This window comes from Rhea americana, unplaced genomic scaffold (assembly GCF_003343005.1).
Source record: "Rhea americana isolate MKP2758 unplaced genomic scaffold, rheAme1 scaffold_15, whole genome shotgun sequence".
Lineage (NCBI taxonomy): Eukaryota > Metazoa > Chordata > Aves > Rheiformes > Rheidae > Rhea > Rhea americana.
In genome coordinates, this window is record NW_028185594.1 from 271,461 (window position 1) to 292,627 (window position 21,167).

Consider the following 21,167-nt stretch of genomic DNA (forward strand, 5'->3'; position numbering starts at 1 on the left):
TACAATTCTCATAGTTTAAAGTGCATTATATTGTTTTTTTTTTTCCCCTCATTCCTCCTTATCCCTTTCTCCCTGGCTGTTCGCCATCTCCCTTCATCTCCCAGTGAGGCTCCCTCCAAGCACGGGTGAAGACTTTTCATCCAGGCTGAAGGTATTTCGAAGTCCCTTAGGCACCTCTGGAGCAAAGTCTTGCTCTTTCAAGTGCCCGGTTTCTTGCCCGAGCCTCGTAGTGCCGGCTCCAATAGTAGCTCAGGAATGAGCCGTCGCTGTGGTACGGAAAGAAACGCGTTGGCTCTAACGAGGAGAGCTGACGCCGTTCCGAATTTAGCGGCGTTTTTATCGGGCAGTGGTGATAGGCGTTGTGAGAAGAGGAAGGGTCAGCAAGGAAACCGCGAACGTAGGAGCGGCCTCATTTCCTCCTCGGCAGCCCGGTTTACAGCTCGCTGGAGGGCCTCGCTGGCTGTAACTGGCTCCAAATCGATCTTTGTAACTCTCTTGGGTTCCCCACTTTCCTAAGCGAGCCAGCAGAAAGCTCCCGGGACCCCTAATAAGTGCCCAGCCGCGCGCTTCTCCTCCCTCCCTCAGAAGAAGGCGCCATGTTTGTGCGCAGGGGTCCCCCTGTGGCGGGCATGGAGCCGCCCTGAGGGCGCAGTGACCCCACCTGAGGGCAAAGCGCCCCCTTTCTCCCCGCTCCTGTGGGGGCCCCTCGGGCTTTCGGGGGCAGGTTGGCCACGGAAAGAAGAAGGCAGCTGGGAGGCAACATCCCCCCTCGCCCTAGGGGAGAGGTGTGGGGGGGGGGGAGGCGGGCGCCATTTTGCAGAGGGGCCTGGGAGCCATCTTGATGGCGGAGCCCCCCGGCCCTGGGGCTGAGCCTCCCTCCCTCTGCCCTGCCGCAGATCGCTGCCACGAGGGCGGCCAGTCCTACAAGATCGGCGATACCTGGCGGCGGCCCCACGAGACGGGCGGCTACATGCTGGAGTGCGTCTGCCTGGGCAACGGCAAGGGCGAGTGGACCTGCAAGCCTGTGGGTAGGTGGCAGCTCTCTTCCTCCTCCTCCTCCTCCTCCTCCGTGCTCCCCAGCCCGCGGCTAACCTGTCCTTGCCTCCCGCAGCCGAGCGCTGCTACGACAACACGGCCGGGACGTCCTACGTGGTGGGCGAGACCTGGGAGAAGCCCTACCAGGGCTGGATGATGGTGGACTGCACCTGCCTGGGCGAGGGCAGCGGCCGCATCACCTGCACCTCCAGAAGTAAGTGCCGGCCTCGCCGCCGAGCCCTTTCCCTGCGCTATCTTCATTTTCTTTCATTTTACTTTTTTTTTTTTCCCTCACACTTTCCAAGTTCAGCTTTCAAAATGCCATTTCTCCCACTCCCTCGGCTTCCCTGGCCGCCACGTGCAAGCTCAGGCGCTGAAGTGACACCAAGCGGAAAGAGGGCGCTTTRAAGCCTGATATTTATTTATTTATTATTTATTTTTATTCTTCCCCTAATTCTACATGGAAAAAATGTCGTGCACGGAAACGCAGAGGTGCTCCTTTTCCCACCCTACAGCTCTCGACAGTGGTTTTAGAGAGATGGCCGGGTAAAAGTCTCAGGAGAAYGGGGTGGAAAATAATCCTGTCTGGGGCCAGAAGTAAACTCTTGCACRTGGCACCCGCCATTTGCAACGGCGGGGCATCTAAGGGCCGGTGCTCCACGCCGCTGACCTTATTTTGGCCATGTTGTTTTGGTTTTTGATCTGCTGTAGATAAAAAGCTTTGAGGAAAGGCGCAGGGCGAGTGACTCACAGTCGGGCGTCCCCCGGGAAGCCAGCGGAATTGCTTAGTCTGCAGGTTGGCACAGAATTTGGCCTAATCTCACCCCTTTTGGGGTTGTTTAAATAACCTCTTGAGGGAGAATATGGAGCTTTTAAAGAGAAATAGACACCTGGTCCAGCAGTGAAGTCTGCCAAATTTAAAATGTAATCTTAAGGTTTTTTCCCCTTGTTTACAGTTCAATATATGTGCTAGCTCAAACAGGGTTTACTTTATCTACTCTCTCATTTACCTTGTTAGCTTTTCCCACCATTTTAAGTCTTCAGGGTAAATACGCTTCACCAGTTCAAATGACTTCCCTATGTTTCTGTATCAGTGATCTACACTGGTGTAAATATCTATTGTATTACTGTTTGCAAAGCAGACTGGGTTTCCAAAATCTGAAATCTCATTTGCTTATTTACCTCCTATTTGGATTTTGGTAGGAACAAGCCCCATTGTAGAGCTATCGCAGTTTATGCTGGCTGCCTCAAAATTTAACTTTCTACCTTACGCCTTCGTTACGCAAGTTTTAAGAAACTCTTCTGTAGCCTTTAAATTGACTCATTCAGTTGCCTTGGGACAAACAGATAATAGTTTTCTGCTGATATAAACAACAGAACTGTAAAGAACTAAAACACTAAGGAGGATTGGGATTAAAATTGAAGACCTAGGGAGGCTTGGTCAAGAATTGAGCTATAAAAATCAAACCAGCCTTGACAATATTAACTCTGTTAGAGGCACATGGGGGAAAAATCATTAACTGTCAGATAGGAATGAATAAAACAGAACGTGGTGTTTGTGAATTTTGGAGGTGATAYTAATAGAGCTAATACTAATAGATATTAATAAAAATGATTTGGCAGTATCTTTCCTCCCATAAGTCAGGCCTATGTAGTTGAATCGTAGGGGAAATTGTAGCGTAATGGCCTGTTCATTTTGTTTTTCAAATGTAATCAAATATGTAAAYTTGAATCTTGCTGTTTAAAAATGGTACCTGTAGCCCACAAAGTGGTACTGTGTTTCAGTATGTGTTGTTGCTATCGTCTGTCTTTCATAGCCAACACTTTCCAGAGTGACTTCTGTTGGTGGGTGGGTTGTTTTTGATGGGGTGGAGGGTGTTGGCTTTTTGTCACTTAACTTGAGAGCCTGAGTGTTTGTAAGACAGGTTTTATGCCAAATTACACTATCAGCACTTTACCATTTTACCATTCTTCTGGCAAATACTCAGATTTTTGGTCATTTTAGCTCCCGTGAATCATTCAAGTGTTTGCCATTGAAACAGCACACCAGGCAGAGTATGAATGTGGAAATCTGTGGTGATGTATGTGTCCTTCCACAGTTCTTCATAAATCCATGTTCATTGACCCATGATTATAGTTGAGTTGCCCTTGGATGAGAAGGTAAAATGCTGTAATGGAAGAAGAACTGGTTAAACCATGTGGCTCTGGCATTCAGACAAAAGTAGTTTGTTATGCTGTCCTTTGAACCCATTTACTCAATTCATCAGGGGCTATGGATTATTAAAGACAACGGCGAGATTCAGAAAGTCTAATATTCTTGGTTTGACCGAGTAACTTCTATTAACTTTACTGGCCACTTCACACACTTTTTGGAAGAACTGAAATTTAACAGATTGCCCTCCAATAGGTTTTAGCTTTTTCCAATTGCAGCAGTGCTCTGAAGTTGAACTGTGCCTTGTTTATAATTTGAAATGACCCAGCTATAAAGACTTCCTATTAAAAAGAAGGGGGGGGAGGCATTAAAGCAGGTATTGAAGGTGTATACTGGACAGAATGGATTTAAAATGGCTTTTAAAAAGCTCATCCTGGATTAAAAACATTCTTGCTAGTTGTTTTTAACACATGTGAATTTTTTAAATGTAGCTTACCTTCTTGAAATTGGGAGTGTTATGGTGCTGTTTGAGACCATGTCTAGAAAATGAAATTCCTGTTCTGGAAATCGATGGGAATTTTCTTAGACTTACTTAGCATCAGGATTTTCAGACTCTTTCCTTGTTTATGCAATTTAACACAGGCATTAGAGCGTATAGGACTCCTGATAGTTTAAAGACTTTGTTGAGAACCTTCCCAGTTTTCTGTAGCCTACTATCAGCTCATTGCATAGTGTTGGTTGTTCAGTACTATAAATCGCACACTCAAGCCATTCAGTGCAGAAATAGCTAATAGCCATGTTTCTTATACAGATAGGTGCAATGACCATGACACCAAGACTTCCTACAGAATTGGAGACACCTGGAGCAAGAAGGATAACCGTGGAAATTTGCTTCAGTGCATCTGTACTGGCAATGGCAGAGGTGAATGGAAATGTGAAAGACACACATCCCTGCATACAACTAGCACTGGTAAGTGGGGCATCATAGTGYTTAGGGGAGGGGAAGAGCCAAGGAATGGCACATGTTTGAATGACTAGGGCTGGGTGTTGAATTGCACCATCCTGACTTAGGCATTTAGGAATTTTGTCAGGGAAAGATCAGCAAGAAATAGGGTCAGTKTGAGAGATGTTCCTTTTTCTGTGCRTACATAGATACCATAAAYTTATGCTTGGTTTCCTTGCCCAAATAGGGCTTGCCCATGCAAATGCAATTGCATGCATGATTACAATGCAGTAAATCATRTATCTAGAATCATGCATCTATAGGAAATATCTTTTAGCTGTCTTGGAGATATGACACTTAGAGTTAATATTTGGACTTGTTGTATTTGCCTTGGTAGTTTTCTTTAAATTCCCTTAATTTAAACTCATCTGAGGCCATCTAGTTTCTTTGGCAAGATAAATAACCTATGGATGAGCTTTAAAAAATAGAAATGTCACAGGATGTATACAATTTTGTTTGTTTAATACATGAACTTCAAATATCTTTGATTTTTTTTGAAATATCTAGTTTATAAGTAATATAAGCTTCCTGCCTAAGTTTTGTCARTGTCTTCAGCTCCTAAATTCTTTCCTGCCATTTTAATGAGCTAGTTTTCCTTCTGCTGTATGCAGAGTAAATCTTCTCTGTATTTTCCTGTAGTAGCTACACTGAGCTTTTCTTGGTAAATGACTTAACTGTAGGTGCCAGCAGGTTAGCTTTAAAATCTCAGAAGGTCTCAACTTCCAAATTCACAAGGCTTAAAGGGTGCCACTGCACTGCTTGCATTACTACCTCTTTTTCAGCAGAGCTGAATTTGTGGGGCTTGCTCTGGGAAACATTAGCAGTGTCCACAGTATAGAAAAGAAGCCTCTTTGTCTCTCAGTGTTATTCAGAATGGTAACTGGGCAAAAACTTTGATTCAGAGTTGAAAAATTCCAGAACAGAGGAATACATTTATTTGTTCTTCTGCTTCGACAATGAAGAATTCAAAATGAATACTTCCTTTTCCTTGCCTCATCCCCCTTACCTTCTAAGTACTTGTTATTACTTTGTCACTGGTCTTTSGTTTTTTTATTGTAGATTTCCTTCAACTAAAATACTTTTTCCAAAGAAAACCCTTTATTTTCAGCAAGGCCCATGAAAACCAGGCTATGCTTTTAGTCCTTCTTAAAGACACTCTGCAGTAGTAGAGGCTGGAGGCCGTCATTAAAAGTGGGAGTGGTTCTTTTAATTTCGGAATTTGGTAAATGGAGCTCAAATTAGTGCTTTGAAAAGGAATATTCAAAATGCGTCTGGGGGAGCTGAAAGTGTTGTACCTTAAACTTGACGGAAAGTACCTAAGACTTTATCTCTGCATTTAATTGAAGTGCTCTGTTTTTTCACCTTTGCCTGGTATCTAGTTTCACTTTTCTCCTGTATTCTGCCACAGGTTCTGGCTCTCCTAGCTTCACAAATTTGCAGACTGCATTGTACCAGCCCCAACCTCAACAGCCACAGCCTCAGCCCTATGGTCAGTGCATAACTGATAATGGAGTGGTGTACTCTGTGGGTATGCAGTGGCTCAAGACACAGGGAAGCCAGCAGATGCTGTGTACCTGCCTGGGCAATGGAGTCAGCTGCCAGGAAATAGGTATGAGTTTGTTTTGTGCCTGTTCAGTCCAATGAGATATTTGGGATTGCCCTGTGGATTAACTTCAATGTAAAATCTCTTTAGTGCATATATCAGAAGCCTCTTCTGAGGAAGACAAATACTGGAGAAAGGTAAAAGGGGGRAGTAATAGCTGTTTTGATTATTTGAAGCCTGGCTCTGTAGGGTACAAATTTCCCAGTGAGTTATATATAACCTGCGGGGAGAGAACAGCCCTTGGGAAGCAGCACTAATAATTTTTCTCAAAGCAAGCTGCAATAATATATGTTTGGAAAARGAATGTAAAAGAATGCCACGGCTGTGGGACTAAGTCTTCGGTTGGTGTGTATCGGCCCAGGTCCTTGGAACTCAGTGCGGGTTCACAGTGGCCGGTGATTTGGCCTGAAGAGGCTATTGATCTTTTGGAGCCCCAGGACTGGGGATTGCTTTGAGCCAGAATCTAACGCTGTGATTTGTTTGTGTTAAAGCTGCAACTCAAACGTATGGTGGCAATTCTGGTGGAGAAGCCTGTGTTTTGCCTTTCACCTATGACGGGAGGACTTTCTATTCTTGCACCACCGAAGGCCGTACAGATGGGCACCTCTGGTGCAGCACCACCTCCAACTTTGAGCAGGACAGGAGATACTCCTTCTGTACAGAGCAGAATGGTAGGTTCCTCTCTGAGGATCTTCACGCACGCATGGCCCTCGYGAGCAGGTGGTAGAAGGAGCACAGCTCATAACAATGGGCTGTTGGAACAGTCCTAGCAATCTGAGGGGACTGTAGGCACACCCCAACAGCAAGGCAGCCATGTGGGCAGAAGACTATCTAGAGTCGGGATGTTTTTGTGCTTTTGGCCATCTTTAGAGTAGTCAGGGTGACAAACATGTAGCTTTTGAGTCCTGTTCTTTCTCTTTCCTAAGCAGACCTTAGAACAGGAGTTCCCAGTCAGGGTGGYTTTGAGGCTTTGGCCCCAAAGACTTTGTCTTTTCGCTTGGCTGAATTGCTAGAGCCGATGCCCATATTAGGCTGCAAAGGAGAGGCTATCCATGGAATACAATTTGTGCAGTCCTCTGTCACTCCCTCACTCTTGACTCTCTAGCCAGGGTTGCCATATATAGCAGTAATCCTAATGTGGTTTGTGATCACTGTGATCAAGAGCTGGTGCATGACTAATACAGCTGCATTCCCTTTTCTGCGGATGGTCGTGCTCCCTTTACAGCACAAACTTACCTGTGTGGTTACATTTTCCGGAAGGCCCATCAGACATCAATGGAACCATATCCAGGCAGCCTCCTCTGGGGTCTGACCTTGGAGAGAATGTGTCTGAAACTTCTCACATTTGCAGAGGAAAACACTGCTTACCCTGCATAAATACTGCTATTCTTCGGTTGTGCTTTTCTGAAAAAAAGCCAAGCCCTTCTCTCCAGCATATATAATGCTCTCTTAAAAAAAAGCCTCTCCCCTCCTGGCCTCCCCCAACATTCCTGTTTTAGTGGGACTTCCTGTGATATACTGTGGGAATGAGAAATATCGATATAGAAAAACCTAAGCAAATGATTCCCTTTTCTCCATTACTTGTAAACCAGAGTTGCTCAAGAGGTGAATAGTTCATGTAGATTAGATTCCTCTTTCCACTGCTGCTTGCAAAACATGAACATTCCAACCTGCAGAGATTTTGTGCTTGTGCTGTTGTACATAACCGAGTTGTAACCCTTTCCTAAGGACTACAACTTTACTTCAAGCCAAAGGGCACAACTGAGTAATAACCTCARTGAGATTACTTTATTACCTGGGCCTTAGTACGAAGGGTCTGCAAAGCCACTTCCCAGACACAGAAGGCTTTAGTTTTCCCTCTTACCCATGAATTCCCATGCCTGGGTCCATCAACTCTTTCCGCAGCAACGTTTGAACTGAATTGACCTTGTGCAAGGTTTATGTTTCCAGATCTGAATTAASTTAAGTCAAGGAGAGAGGCTGGTGGGTAGTATCAGAAGAGCAAACAGAGAAAGGAAAAATAGCATTAGTGGTTTGGTTTTAGCTCTTCCTGCCTTTTAGGAGAGAGCACAGGCTTGATTTGCATTTTTTACCTTTTTACTTTTCTACAGTTTTGGTCCAGACACGAGGTGGCAATTCCAATGGTGCATTGTGCCACTTCCCTTTCCTGTATAACAACCGCAACTACACTGACTGTACTTCTGAGGGACGGAGAGACAACATGAAGTGGTGTGGAACCACTGAGAACTATGATGCTGACCAGAAATTTGGGTTCTGTCCCATGGCTGGTAAGACTGAGAACCAAAAATGGATTATGGGGGTACTTATAAAGATTCTTTGAGCTGYAAAGTAAAGAGCTGGCTGTCATTGACTGGGTTATTGATGACTTCCAGCCAACTGCTTCCCAGCCCAAAACACTTTAAGGAATTTAAGTTGTGTCGTCCTTTTTTTTTTCCTTGTTTTTTTCCCACTAATCAGTTCTGACAGACTCAGGCAGCGCAAGGAGAAGGTGATTTTCATTACTCTTTTGCTACCAGCCAGTGGAAGACATGGTTGGCGGCTAGTGCAAACTGGTGTAGATTCATTAGACTGCATTGTACTGTAGCGCTTTAAAGGAAGTGGGCTTTGGGGTTTGTATCTGCTAAAACTTCATCGCTCCTCACTTCCTTTTGTCCAATGTGTGGATAAGGATAAGGATGAGAATGTGCTTAATATCAGTGTGTTACCCTGGAAAAGTCAGCAGTGTCAAAGTCAGTATCATGGCCCATTCCTACAATCCATGCATGTCTCAGTGAGTGGGTTTATGGATGAAGCGTACTTAAAGGGAACGTGACTCCCAGTTTTTAAATGACAGAGCTCTTGTAAATCAAGGCGGTGCAACCTCTGAGCCCTTCAACAGCTTGTGAAACTCAGGTCTTTAAATAGCTATGCTCATATAAAGGCATATATGTAACAAGAACTGATTCATTCACCCARCATCTCTTGGACAGTGTACAGAAGTTGCTTCCTGTAACTCTCTAAAGAGAATTAAAATGAATGAATCCCTAGGAGGGGTATGCACTTGGAAAACATGATCACCGAGCAAAAATGGTATTCGAAATGGAACTGTTCCTACAGCTCCCTTGTTAAGACGCAGAAACCACTGAATGGTATGAGGAAGCTTTGCAAATGGTCTGAGCCTTCTAGCCATGTAAAGCATTCTTTTACTCTCTTCTCAACCAGCCCATGAAGAAATCTGCACAACAAATGATGGTGTCATGTACCGCGTTGGCGACCAGTGGGATAAACAACATGACATGGGCCATATGATGAGATGTACTTGTGTAGGAAATGGCCGTGGAGAGTGGACTTGCATTGCCTACTCCCAGCTCAGAGGTACTGTTTTTTACGTTGACATCACATAGTCTGCTTTGGAAGTAGGAGAAATTGGTTTTCCTTCGATTCTCATCACTGGGGAATTGGAGCCCAGACTCAAATCATATATCACCAGGCTTGTCTGTGGCATAGAGGGGGAAATCGGAGGRGCTACATGAAGCTCCTCTCTTGTTACGTGCTGGAGAAGTACAGATTCAGCTTTTATAGGCGAGGAAGCAGAGAAAGCACAATTAGCTCGATCAGTCGGTATCCCTACCTCCTTTTGTCTACATTTAGGCTTTGGTGCCATTGTAGCTTTATGGAGAGCAGAGGTATTTCCCCCTCTCGTGAACACACAAGGCCCCAGACTAGTCTGAAGTCTGAGTGCAGAGCTGTCTGTTTTATTGTTCTGCAGTGCAGTTTGCAATTTGTCTGTGTTGGATGAATCCCTTTGGCTAATCTCGGCGCTGTCCTGCCARCTTTTCATATGGATTACTTTTATTTATTTACATATTTATATAAGTGGTCCAAGTGAAGAAGTGCTTAAACAACACCAAAAAAAGACTTAAAAGCACAGACATTTGATCATCCTACAGCTAGCTCACAGCATTGGCTTTGTGTCTGGAAAAGGCGAGCGGGGGGTGGGGAATGCTGTCAACACGCCAAGAAAGGGCTTGAACACCACTGCTGAAACGGGATATAATTTATAGGGAAAAGCTCACTCAGACTTTAGGAGGGGTTTTTTGTGCACTTCCTTCAGAACAGTGAGAAATGCGTAGCTAAAAGTTGGTCTCTGAAGCTCCTTTCTCAGCATAGTTGTCTGCAATTTCAACCCTGACTTAGAGGTCTCCCTTAATGGAGGGGTGAGGAGGAGATTCTGCCATTTTTCAAAAGGCATAGGTTATCTAAGTAGGGCTGTTAAAACATAGCAACCAGAGAAGGTCCTCAGCCCCCACTGGACCTGTGGTGTGGGAAAATATGATGGGGAATGAAGGCCTGGGATTTACTGAGTCACTTCCCCAAGGACAGAAGGCCTGAGACCRAGTCTGAAACTGAACTTAGGTCTCTTGGGTCCTAGTTAGCAAAACATGCTTCTAGAGTGGTTTTCATATTTGTTTTGCCTGTCTTTGCCTTGCTGTGATTAGATTGCCTTTAGGAATTTTGGGCCAGATCACAGGTTASCATAGCCTCATTGACCCCAGTAGACTGATACCATTGTATTTCAGCATGGGGTCTGGTTGCTGCTTTTTGAGTTCAGAGCTGATTAGCAGGCACCAGTAGCATCCTGGACATAAAATACATCTGCTCCTCTCTTTAGATTACAGCAAAGTGTGGCAGAGAGCTGGCAGCATAAAATCAGTGAGGTGCAAGCATCCTTATGGTATCTTTATGAATTTGGGGTAGCCCTTTTTTCCTTGCATAGCACTGATGATTTTGGCCATACTCACCAAAGTATTGCTCTAGACCAATATTCTCAGATGAGGTAGTGAAACAGTTAGCRTACTGTGTTATCTTCCTTCATGTGTGGAAAGTCTGTCATAGGGATCAGTCAAGCTGTTCTGTAGTTTGAATAATGCTTAGTATTTTGGACTGCATCCTACGACCGTTTTGCTGCAAGCGGTGCTTATTTGCACACTGCTGGTAAAGGAACTCAGCAGCAGCGATGTGCATGTGCAGCACTGGTCTGTGATTATCATAAATACTGGAAGTGCTCTTTTGCAGGGATGGAGCTTGTCATAGTTAGCCTCTGTAAGCTGATCAAGGGATGGAGCTTGTCATGGTTAGCCTCTGTAAGCTGATCAAGAGAAGGGAACTATGTGCTAAGCAGAAAAATTTATCTTTGAGCTCTTGCTGACAAAGTATCTCTGCTCTTTCTCAAACAGACCAGTGCATTGTGGATGGTATCACCTATGATGTGAACCAGACATTCCACAAGCGTCACGACGAGGGGCATATGCTGAACTGCACGTGCTTTGGCCAGGGTCGGGGCAGATGGAAATGTGATCCTGTTGGTAAGTTGCCAGCTATTCCTGCTTGCCGAACACAGGCCGTAGCTATGCAAGACTTGGTTGTGCTATGGTGAAAATGGTGCGTGAATCTGGACCCGGTGTTTGCCCAGTTTCTGCCCTGAATTGCACAAGTGGCAAAGTATTAAGGTTGTGTTTGTTGGAGGGTAAGTGATAGAGGAATCATAGCTCTAAAGAGGTGAACTTAGGTTATCAGACATGCAACAGAAGCTGATGATGCTGCAATAGCAGTGGATAGTGGCAACATACCTGTTAAAAGGTAACACACTCTAGTGATTGGGATAACAGGGCATATTAAGCCCACACTGGGCTAAATTGACTGAATTCTGGTATCTGAACTGTCAGCTTGGTAGGTAGGGGTCTCCAGCTGAGTGCTGATAAACCAATATGGAGCTAGGTAGTGATGCTAGAACCTGTTCTTGCTTTCTTTCTTTCCTAAATTGTTTTGTCTCCTCACTGAACTGAGAAGGGAGTGCTAGCATATATGAATTTACCTTGGACTAAATTGCTTTTCTTTTTTCTTTTTCTTTTTTTTTTTTCCTCCCTTTGGCTGTTCTTTGCTCTGGCAAAGAGAAAGCTCAGGATGAGAACACATGTTAATAGCACTCTGGAGGCTAGCTAAAACCATCGTGGTTCTGTGCAGGAATGAAGAGATTTCAGCTTCTCTGCCTCCCCTTCTTTCCCCAGTAAACCTATATTRGAAGATAACATCTGATTGTTTGTTTGATTTGTAGTTACTAAATCCAAAAGAACTTCAAATTGTTGCCAAAAAAATCTGTTAGAAAGTACTAGTGGTTAAACTCTGCTTTATTTACAGTAATATGTGTATAGGTTCACTGGAGGAACTCAGATTGTAATGCTGCTGAAAAATTACTTTTTWAAAAAGGAGGATGGGGGGGAGGGAGTTTAGCAATCTTCAAAGGTGCTGTTGATTTAATTTTTGTTATCTCTCTAAAGTAGSCTTCTGTTTATCCAAACAAGCATAGTGTTGGTTCTCACAGAAAATTTCCATTGAGCCAGAAATATGAACTTAGGTCAGAGTAGGAAGTGTATTGAAGCGCTGATGCTGTGCTGTATTTACACAAGATAAGCTGAYTTCAGGATTTGATCTATCCTTCTTTGGTTCATACATCTGGAATGAGTCCACTGCAAAATAAGTGGTCACTTCATACTCACAGTATAACTGGATTCTACTGAAGCCAGGAAGAATATTGTCATTGATTTCTTTGAGAGCAGCATGATTCAGCTTTGGATGAGAGATGAACTTACTCAGTTGACTGGATCATAATTGGGTTCCACGATTATAGTGRAAAATAAATCCTTTCTTGAAGGACACTCTTCCCTCCCCCTATGGACTTTACTGGGAAGCTTGCCAGGTGGACCTGTCCTGTACATGCCTGTACTTAACAATAGTTTAAGAAATGGGTCACTACTGAATTAGTCCCCCAATATCTGACTTAACATGTGCAGTGATATATCAAGGACCTTGATCTGAGATTCAACTTCTGTTGCCCCTTTCTTTATATGTAGTAGTATTGGCAAGTAAACATTAATGTCACCTTTTTTGGAAAGGATGTCTTCTAATTTTTGGCTTTGACTCTTTTCCCTCCCTCCCCCAACGATAATTTCAATAACACACGGTGCTTTAACTCTTTTGTGCCTTTAGATCAGTGCCAAGATTCAGAAACCCGTACCTTTTACCAGATTGGAGATTCGTGGGAGAAGTACGTCCATGGTGTCAGATACCAGTGTTATTGCTATGGCCGTGGTATTGGAGAATGGCACTGCCAGCCACTGCAGACCTATCCTGGTAAGAAACCCAACAAATAACTTGTCTTCTGAGCGAGAYCCGAGGAAAGTATTCCCCATCCTTTACCTCATCAGCTTTCTGTACATCATTCCATATTGTTTTCAACTCCTAATAAGTGAAAGTGATTTCTGCTGTGTACCACAAAAGCAAACACTTGATTTCTGTAGCTTTCCAGGCCTCCTAATGGTTTATAATCTGCAGGTGCTCTTCCTTAGCAGTTCAAGTGATCTTTTTGGCTCCCTTTTAGAACAGAATCATTTCCTTACCCTTCTTGGCRGATACATACAGGTGTCATGTTTAGAAAGAGGAACCCAGGCTGTTCACAGCTCTCCTGAGGCTGGACTTCATTTAGAGAATGACTATGAGTTCACCCAACCTGAGTTTAGATTGCCTCTTGGTATTTAGCAATATCACATYTGCAACCTTCAGTTTCTATTGCCTAAAACTACTACCCGTATGGTCTTTTCCCACTTACTGCAGAAGCAGAATCTACTGCAGAATGAAGCCTTTTCCCTGATCATTGCCCTGAAACTAAATATTTGAACTTTCATTTGCCCAGTCAGTTCCAGGAAATCTTTATAGATACAGTCAATGCTTCTATCTGTTGGTTTGTTCTGTTTCTGTTCCCTGAGCKGAACATAAGAGGAGTCTCTTTACCTTCCCGTTTAAGGTTGCAACTGCCAAAGTCTTACTCTGAATGAGATGAAATATTAGGACTATATTGTTGTGGCTTCTCTGCTGGGAGGAGAAGACTATACTCATATCATTTGTTTCCCTATTCAACTCCTAGCATAAATGTGGAGGAATTTGATCAGAACTGCATATGGCATCTTCAATGAAAAGTGATTCTCTGTTTTCCTATCAAGACGGGTTAAAGAGTATTAGTCTGCTCAGTAGCTTCAATTTATCCTCTAAGTGCCTTGTGAGTTTGGAGAGGGAACCTGAGGCTGATCATCTTGTGCAGAGAGAGGGTTTTAATTTAGGGGTCCCTGCTATAGGAGGGGACTAGCCCTTTAAAGTCTGTTAAATGCCTCCCACAGATGGCTCAAGTACCTCTTCTCTATATGACTGGCTTTGCGTCATATGGAGGGTCTTTGCTGCCACACGGTATTGAGCCAGACTATACCCAGCTGCTTTTCTGTCTGTGGCCATACGACCTGTGAGCCAGGGATGAGGAATATGACACTCAGCAGGCAAACCAGAGTCTGCCTGCCTTAAAATAGGAAGCAGGCCTTCTTTGGCTTTTTTTTTTTTTTTTTTTTTTNTTTTTTTTTTTTCCCAGAAGTTTCTTAACTGGGGCTTTTCTTTGACTTTTTGTCAGACTGCTAAAACAAACATCTCCTTGAGCTATGTGAAATATGCACGCCGCCAGACTGGAGACCAGGGCTTTGGGCTTTCTTTAGACAAAAGAGTGACTGAAGATGTGTAAATAAACCAAATCTAGTGTTTCTGAATGTAGGTTTGGGGTTAGGTGAGCTTTGAAACATTCTGTGTGTGGGCACAGGTTTGTTTGGCTTGAAGTCCTGTTAAATATGGGGCAGGTATATATGTTACACAGTTGTCCAAATAAATTATAAATGGAAGTGTGTGTATGTAAGAGGTCTTTAATGGCTAAAGACGCACACTCACCTGCAGATTCTAGGCTGCTTATTGCTGATACTTTCTGAGACTCAACATGTGAGCGCAGTGCTGCTAAGCATTGAGGGAGACCTCCCTAGCAGAGAGCAAGAGGAACTAAAAGGAGAACCATGGGATCATAAAACCTTTCCTTCTCTATCTGGAAAGCTCTAGGGAAAAACATGCTTCTTGGGCCTAATCTAGCCAAATGTGTAAATAGAAGAAATCAGTAACCTTAAGTATTAGAGCGCTATTGAACTTGTATTTTCATGTGTTTATGGGCCTGATCTGTCTCAAGCCTTCTGATTTGGTCTGTGTGTAGAAGACATACCTCATCACYGATGAAGTGCTTCAGAGTCATGAAAATCCAGTATTTCAAAGTAACTGATTAGGAAATGTAGCAAAAGGCTAGTGGAAAGACTAGTGTCCCTTAGCAGGGAGTACTTGAGATGAGATCAGGAGTTTGTCTGTTTGACTGTTTTTCTCACTTCAGTCTTCTGTTTTATTGATGACACGTTCACCCAAATAGCACATGCTAACTCCACCACARCATATATTCCCTGATTCATCAGTTTTCTGTTGAGCACTAAAAGCTTTAAGCACAGAATGAAAGCATGACTTATTTCCAACATGTGTAGTGGGCTACACACTCTTCTTCCTTTTTGACTCTACAATAAGGCAGAAGGAAAATATTTTTATTATGYTGAAAATTTCAGGTGCAACTGGACCTGTTCAGGTGATCATTACAGAGAGCACAAATCAGCCGAACTCCCACCCCATCCAGTGGAACGCACCCGAACCATCTCACATCACCAAGTACATTCTGCGCTGGAGACCGGTGAGTGCCACGTTCATCCGGGCTGATAGCTGCACTCTGAGCTCTGGAAACACATGGTTCTTACAAACACAAGGCTTTCACCTGTGGAGTCCTCACTTAGTTTTTCTTTTCAGTGAGAACTCACATYTCATCATGAAGATTCCCCTTTTGTCCAAAAAATATTTTATTTGGCCTTTTCTAGTGGCCAGAAGAAAWGGCTGATGTTTTCAGCGAGCTTTAGTTGCTAATTCAGCATCCTTGTCCTGTCAAGSAGAACAGGATCCATCTCTGAGGATCAAAGATGACCAATGCTTTATAAATACTTGCTGTTTTCATGCAGGAGCRCTACTGGTCGCTGTTTATGAATGATGTCATTAACAAAAGCACTAGCACAATAAGCAGGCTAACTTCATATTCTTGCTCACTCTAAGTAGTGTAAATCTATATGAGAGCTTCCTCATCCTAAGAAACACTGTTTTAGTACCGTATGCATGTCCAGAGGCAACCAGGATAGTTAGGAGGAGGTAAAAATGTGTAGGATATGAAGATATAAAGAGCCAGCATAGGATTAAACGAACAGTCATCTCTCCTTCCGTACTCCAAGGCTGGTTAACCACTGCTTGTTGGCTTAGTCACATTTGAGGAGTGATTCGCTTTAACCGATGCAGATGAGCTGTGTTTAAGTTCCCCAGAGGGCAGTTTCACAAAAGACCGCTTAACGGTTAAGAACACTAGTACCTCAATGCTGCCTGTTATCAAAGAGAACAATAAAGGCCCTGATCCAAAGCCATTAAAGGCACTCAAGCTTTTCTACAGACTTAAGTGTATCTTGGATCAAGGCCTGAGAGAAATGGACTYTAAAGCACTGGGGTAAAAACCTCAGAGAATGGAACCTGATTTTTAGAGCTTCTTGAGGAGTTTAAACACAGGGTAGGAGGGAAGAACTGTTCTGTATGTTGTTTTCAGATGATAGCTTAGTGTGCTGTTGTGAACAGCCTTCTGATAGGCATTTTCCAGCCATTCCTTATGCCTTATTGCATTTTTGATAAAGGTATGATTTTAGTGTATACACTACAAACAATGCTCCTTTTAAAGTTAAAAGCTAGATTGCTTTGGCTTTACCCCAGTAAAACTTAATGACCCAAAATGCTACTAGCCCTGCTTCCTGGCATGCATTTTTCATCTCCTTTGACTTGGCTTTATGTGCATTAACTGTTCTAGTCTTTTGTTCAAATATCACAGTACTARGTAACTGTGCGCAGGTTAGATCACTGGAAACCCCTGCTTCTTGCAGGCTGTGGAGTCTCTTAAGCGATGAGTGTTCTGGTTTTTGCAGAAAAATGCTGGGAAGCACTGGAAGGAAGCCACYATCCCTGGTCACCTGAACTCCTATACCATCTCAGGCCTGAAACCTGGTGTGATATATGAGGGACAGCTCATCAGTGTTCAGCAGTATGGCCACAAAGAAGTCACTCGCTTTGATTTTACCACAACCAGCACCACAGCAGTGACAAGTAAGTCAAACAGTGGGCTGGGAGTGATACCCAGTAATACCGMATCTCCCCATGTGATAGTTTTGCTAGTTTTTGTTTCCCATTGATGTAGTATTGATGTGTATTAACTGGGCTGCACAAGTGGCAGTAGTTATTTAAACCTTTTTCTTCTCTTTTGTAGGCAATACTGTTTCAGGAGAAACAACTCTTCTTCCTCCTGTGGTTGCTACTTCAGAGTCAGTCACTGAAATCACAGCCAACAGCTTTGTTGTCTCCTGGGTTTCTGCTTCCGACACAGTTTCTGGATTCCGTGTTGAATATGAGCTGAGCGAAGAGGGTGATGAGCCGCAGTATCTTGGTGAGACAGTGTTTGCGTCTGCTAGACCGCTGCATCGCTTAGGGTAGATGGCTGTTTTCTGTGACAGTCTCTATACCCAGGGTTGAGAGTGAGGATTTCACGAACTCTTAAGAAGTGTGATTAAATTGGGATGTAAGAGTGGTTGCACTAGCTCAGTTTCACAGTCGGTGAAATCTTGTTCATTGTCCTTCCTCCGTCAATGGCCATAAGTTCATGCCCAGGGAAGGGTGTGAGAACAAGGCAGGTATGTAGCAGTGCCGCAATGCTCTGAGTCCTGCAGCTGAGAACTCCCTGAGCCAGAGGTAGTGTCCTTGCTTTAGTAAGTGTGGATATTTTTTTTCTGTTTTTTTTTTTTTTTTTTTTTTTTGTTTAAGATTCATGTCAACTTATTTCCTTTCTCCTTCATCCTATGGAAGTGGTATTGAATGCTGATGAGATAATAAATGGGCAAACTCCAGGCAGACATTTTTGGGTAATTAAGATTCATGTCAACTTAGTAGCTTCCACAGTATCCTGAAGTGAGCAGCTTTGCAGCTGAAAAGAGAACCAGATTTGTGTTCTTTGAACCTGCCACCTGGCTAGTTTCCTTTGCTACCCTTTGTCCTTCCATCGGAATGGACAGAGCTATCTTTCCTATTTGCTGTCTCTTGGCTGCTCATTATTTCACAGATCTGTCCTAGTCCACTCTGCCAGTTATTTTGTCTGAATCAGATTGTGCTTGCTTTAGATAAYGTGGTGTTTTAGCTAAGCCAAGAGGCTAGTTAAAGGCACTGGACTTGCCTAGGAATTGAACCCCCTTTTTCTATGTCTACTATAGAGCCTGCGTCCCCACACAGAACTTCATCTTAATCTTTTTCTTTATTTCCTTTCTTAATGATGGCAATAGCAGTATCTCACAAAGACTAGAAGTTAAAACATCTATTATGCCATATGTGTGATAGCAGAACAACATGAAAAAATGAACAATAATCTTTTGACCCAGTAACTCTCCCCAGACTGTTGCCCCTGTCAAGCTCGGGCTTAGGAGTAGGAGTGGCTTACAGTGGGACTGCCAGCAGTGGCACAGCCTTCCCTGTCTGCAGTCTGACTGCCTAGACAGCCAAGCTGCATTGCTCAGCASCTCCTAAGTTTATCTGTCTGCGGGCAGAAATTTTAAGACAAACTGAAGGCAATTCCCTGTTTCCCTTAAGATGCTTGGCTGCCATCTGGCCAGAAAGGAGCTACTTCATGGGGAATTTCCTACATCTGGAGTGTAGGTGGACATCTAGGGGAAGGGATGGGGGGAGAGAAGCTTATCAGTCCTCATTGTGTCATTCATCTCCATTCAGGAGTCAGTTTTTCCACGTGAGCTTTTCATGTGAAAATTCTTTCAGGTTTTGCTGCATCAAAAAAATGTGGTGGTTATAAGTGTAAAACAAGTACTCGACTGAGATGGCTAAAGGTCAGCAGAGTGCAGTGGGGTACTGCCCCAGTTTCCCTGGGGCCCAGCAAGGGCCATATCATACCCCAGCACTTGCAGTCCTACATGTTGCCTGCCTGCTGAGTGTAGAGAACTGTTCCAGCTCTTTACACAACTCTTCTGATGTGAACATATATTACAGAACAATCACTCTTTTATCTTAAAGAACCTCTTACTCAGCCCACGCAGGAAGAGAGGTCTCTGTTATCTCACTTGGTGAGAAGACAGGAGAATTGCTAAGGTGCTTCTTTTTTTTTTTTTTTTTTTTTTTTTTTTTTTTTTTTTTTTTTTCCTCCCTTAGATCTTCCAAGCACAGCTACTTCTGTGAACATCCCTGACTTGCTTCCTGGTCGCAAGTACATTGTTAATGTCTACCAGATCTCTGAAGAAGGAGAGCAGAACCTCATCTTGTCTACTTCACAGACTACAGGTAGGTGTGGGTGGGTGTTGCTGCACTTTGAAAGCAGCTCTTCAGTGAATTATTTGCTCAATAGATTTTTTTTTTCACATCACATCCTCACATTTGCTGTTCTCTGTTATTCCATTAAACAGCTCCTGATGCACCTCCTGAGCACACCGTGGAAAGTGTAGATGACACATCAATTGTAATTAGCTGGAGCAGACCACAGGCTCCAATCACAGGTTTGACTAAATGAACGCATTTATCTTGCACTTCTGATGGAATCTGAAATGTAGCAGGAAAAAAATGTAACTCTGGGCTGGAGGGTGGGCATGTTAATTCTGCTAAGTCTAGGAGACCCAGCTGGAAAGCACATGAGCAGTCCAGCGCTTGCTTGGCTGGGCGAACAGCTGAATGGGTTTTGCCGTTTGAACTTGCAATCCAGATGGCCGGATGAAAAATGATTCCTACTGGATTTGGTTTAAATAACCAAGCACCATGACTTTCTCTGTATAACTGTCATGCAGACCATCCCATACCAAACAAGAACTRCATACACCATAAATACATATGTCTAAGCTCAGGAATATTCTGATCCAGGTCAGATTGTGCATTTCAAGGCGTTAAGAACATATGATCTGTAGACAGGACTTCAGCAAAGGGGAGCCACAAGTGCCACTTAAGTTCAGGGTTGTTTTTATGAAGTCTCAGTGGGGAGATCCATTTAGTTCTCATTTCTAGTGTTCCTTGTGCTGGGTTACTGATTGTGTCTGAGGACTAAATATACCTCTCTTGCTTTAGGCTACAGAATTGTCTACACACCCTCTGTGGAAGGCAGCAGCACAGAGCTCAACCTGCCGGACACTGCTACCTCTGTAACGCTCAGTGACTTAATGCCAGGTGTTCAGTACAACATCAGCATCTATGCAGTGGAAGAAAATCAGGAGAGTACTCCTGTCTTCATCCAGCAGGAAACCACAGGTGTCCCACGCACAGGTAATGGCCAGCGTGTTCTGGATATCAGTAACTCGGGAGGATTTTCTGGCAGCACGTGGAGCCAAGTAGCCAATTAGTATTGCTCTAGTTAAATGAGTTGTGCTGTTGAATCCTTGAATGGACTCTTAATGCTGTTCTCTTAATTTTTGTTTTTATTATAAACATCACTGATAATGAAGTTCTGTAGCAAAGTCTTCTCTCTCTTAGGGACTGACACATGCAAGCCACTCCTTTGCATTCATAGCGTTGTAAATACTGAGGGACTAGACTGCAGGGATGTCAAAAGATTGGTTTTTGCATTGTAAGGCAGTGTCTTTGGAAAAGAAAGATCAGAATTTCCTAAGTTGTCCCCGGGGGATTATCCTAAGAGATCTCACAAGCCTGGTAAATCATTTTGCCTCAGTCCATGGGCTGCAGATGTTTAAGGCTATATATTTAGATACCACAATACAAATCTGAATGGTTCACCTGACTCCTCCCTCTCCTTTCAGACCTAACCGTTATTTTCCACTGCAGTTAATGGGGATGGGAGATTGCTCAGCATTGACTGATGTGCCGAAGTAAGACCATATGATCTAAACATGAGGCATGCACAATTGAAAAAATACTGGCTTCAGGGTTCTTGAAGTAGCTGATTGGGTTGAACAGCCAAACTRAAAGAAAGATGGTGAAATAACAGTGATCTGATGTGGTGGCAATGGAATTTGATGGTCCTGCAAGTTGCAAGCACATCCCCTGGCAAGCAAATGGGGATTTACCAGGCATGAACTCAGCTCAGCCATTTTATGGTTTGGCTTCTATCTTCTGAAAATGTGCTTTGGTTAACTTCAGGGCAGTATCAATCCTAATTTAAAGCAACCTAATTTGAACATAGGAATTCAATGATGCAGTGCTGTGGGCCAAACAGAGGAAACTGGATTTTCTTTTTGACTCCAGTAAGGCGAGATAATCCCCTGTATTTGTTTAATTAAAAAAGATGGGTTTAAAATGAATTRTAGACATTCTGACCAGGTCATGGTCATTTTTAAAACACTCATTTAATT

At 43.5% G+C, this 21,167-nt stretch overlaps 1 protein-coding gene across 1 annotated transcript in view; it reads left to right on the forward strand.

The window, feature by feature from the left end:
* FN1 (fibronectin 1) overlaps positions 1-21,167 on the forward strand; it is a 75,147-nt gene that overhangs the window by 22,257 nt on the left and 31,723 nt on the right. The window contains exons 5-19 of the mRNA XM_085299540.1: positions 897-1,028; positions 1,112-1,249; positions 3,999-4,157; positions 5,599-5,799; positions 6,285-6,464; positions 7,905-8,081; positions 9,016-9,168; positions 11,031-11,159; positions 12,841-12,984; positions 15,318-15,439; positions 16,755-16,932; positions 17,093-17,269; positions 19,030-19,158; positions 19,281-19,370; positions 19,930-20,124. Coding sequence (XP_085155666.1) covers positions 897-1,028; positions 1,112-1,249; positions 3,999-4,157; positions 5,599-5,799; positions 6,285-6,464; positions 7,905-8,081; positions 9,016-9,168; positions 11,031-11,159; positions 12,841-12,984; positions 15,318-15,439; positions 16,755-16,932; positions 17,093-17,269; positions 19,030-19,158; positions 19,281-19,370; positions 19,930-20,124 — 2,304 coding nt within the window. The remainder of the gene's footprint in view (positions 1-896; positions 1,029-1,111; positions 1,250-3,998; positions 4,158-5,598; positions 5,800-6,284; positions 6,465-7,904; positions 8,082-9,015; positions 9,169-11,030; positions 11,160-12,840; positions 12,985-15,317; positions 15,440-16,754; positions 16,933-17,092; positions 17,270-19,029; positions 19,159-19,280; positions 19,371-19,929; positions 20,125-21,167) is intronic.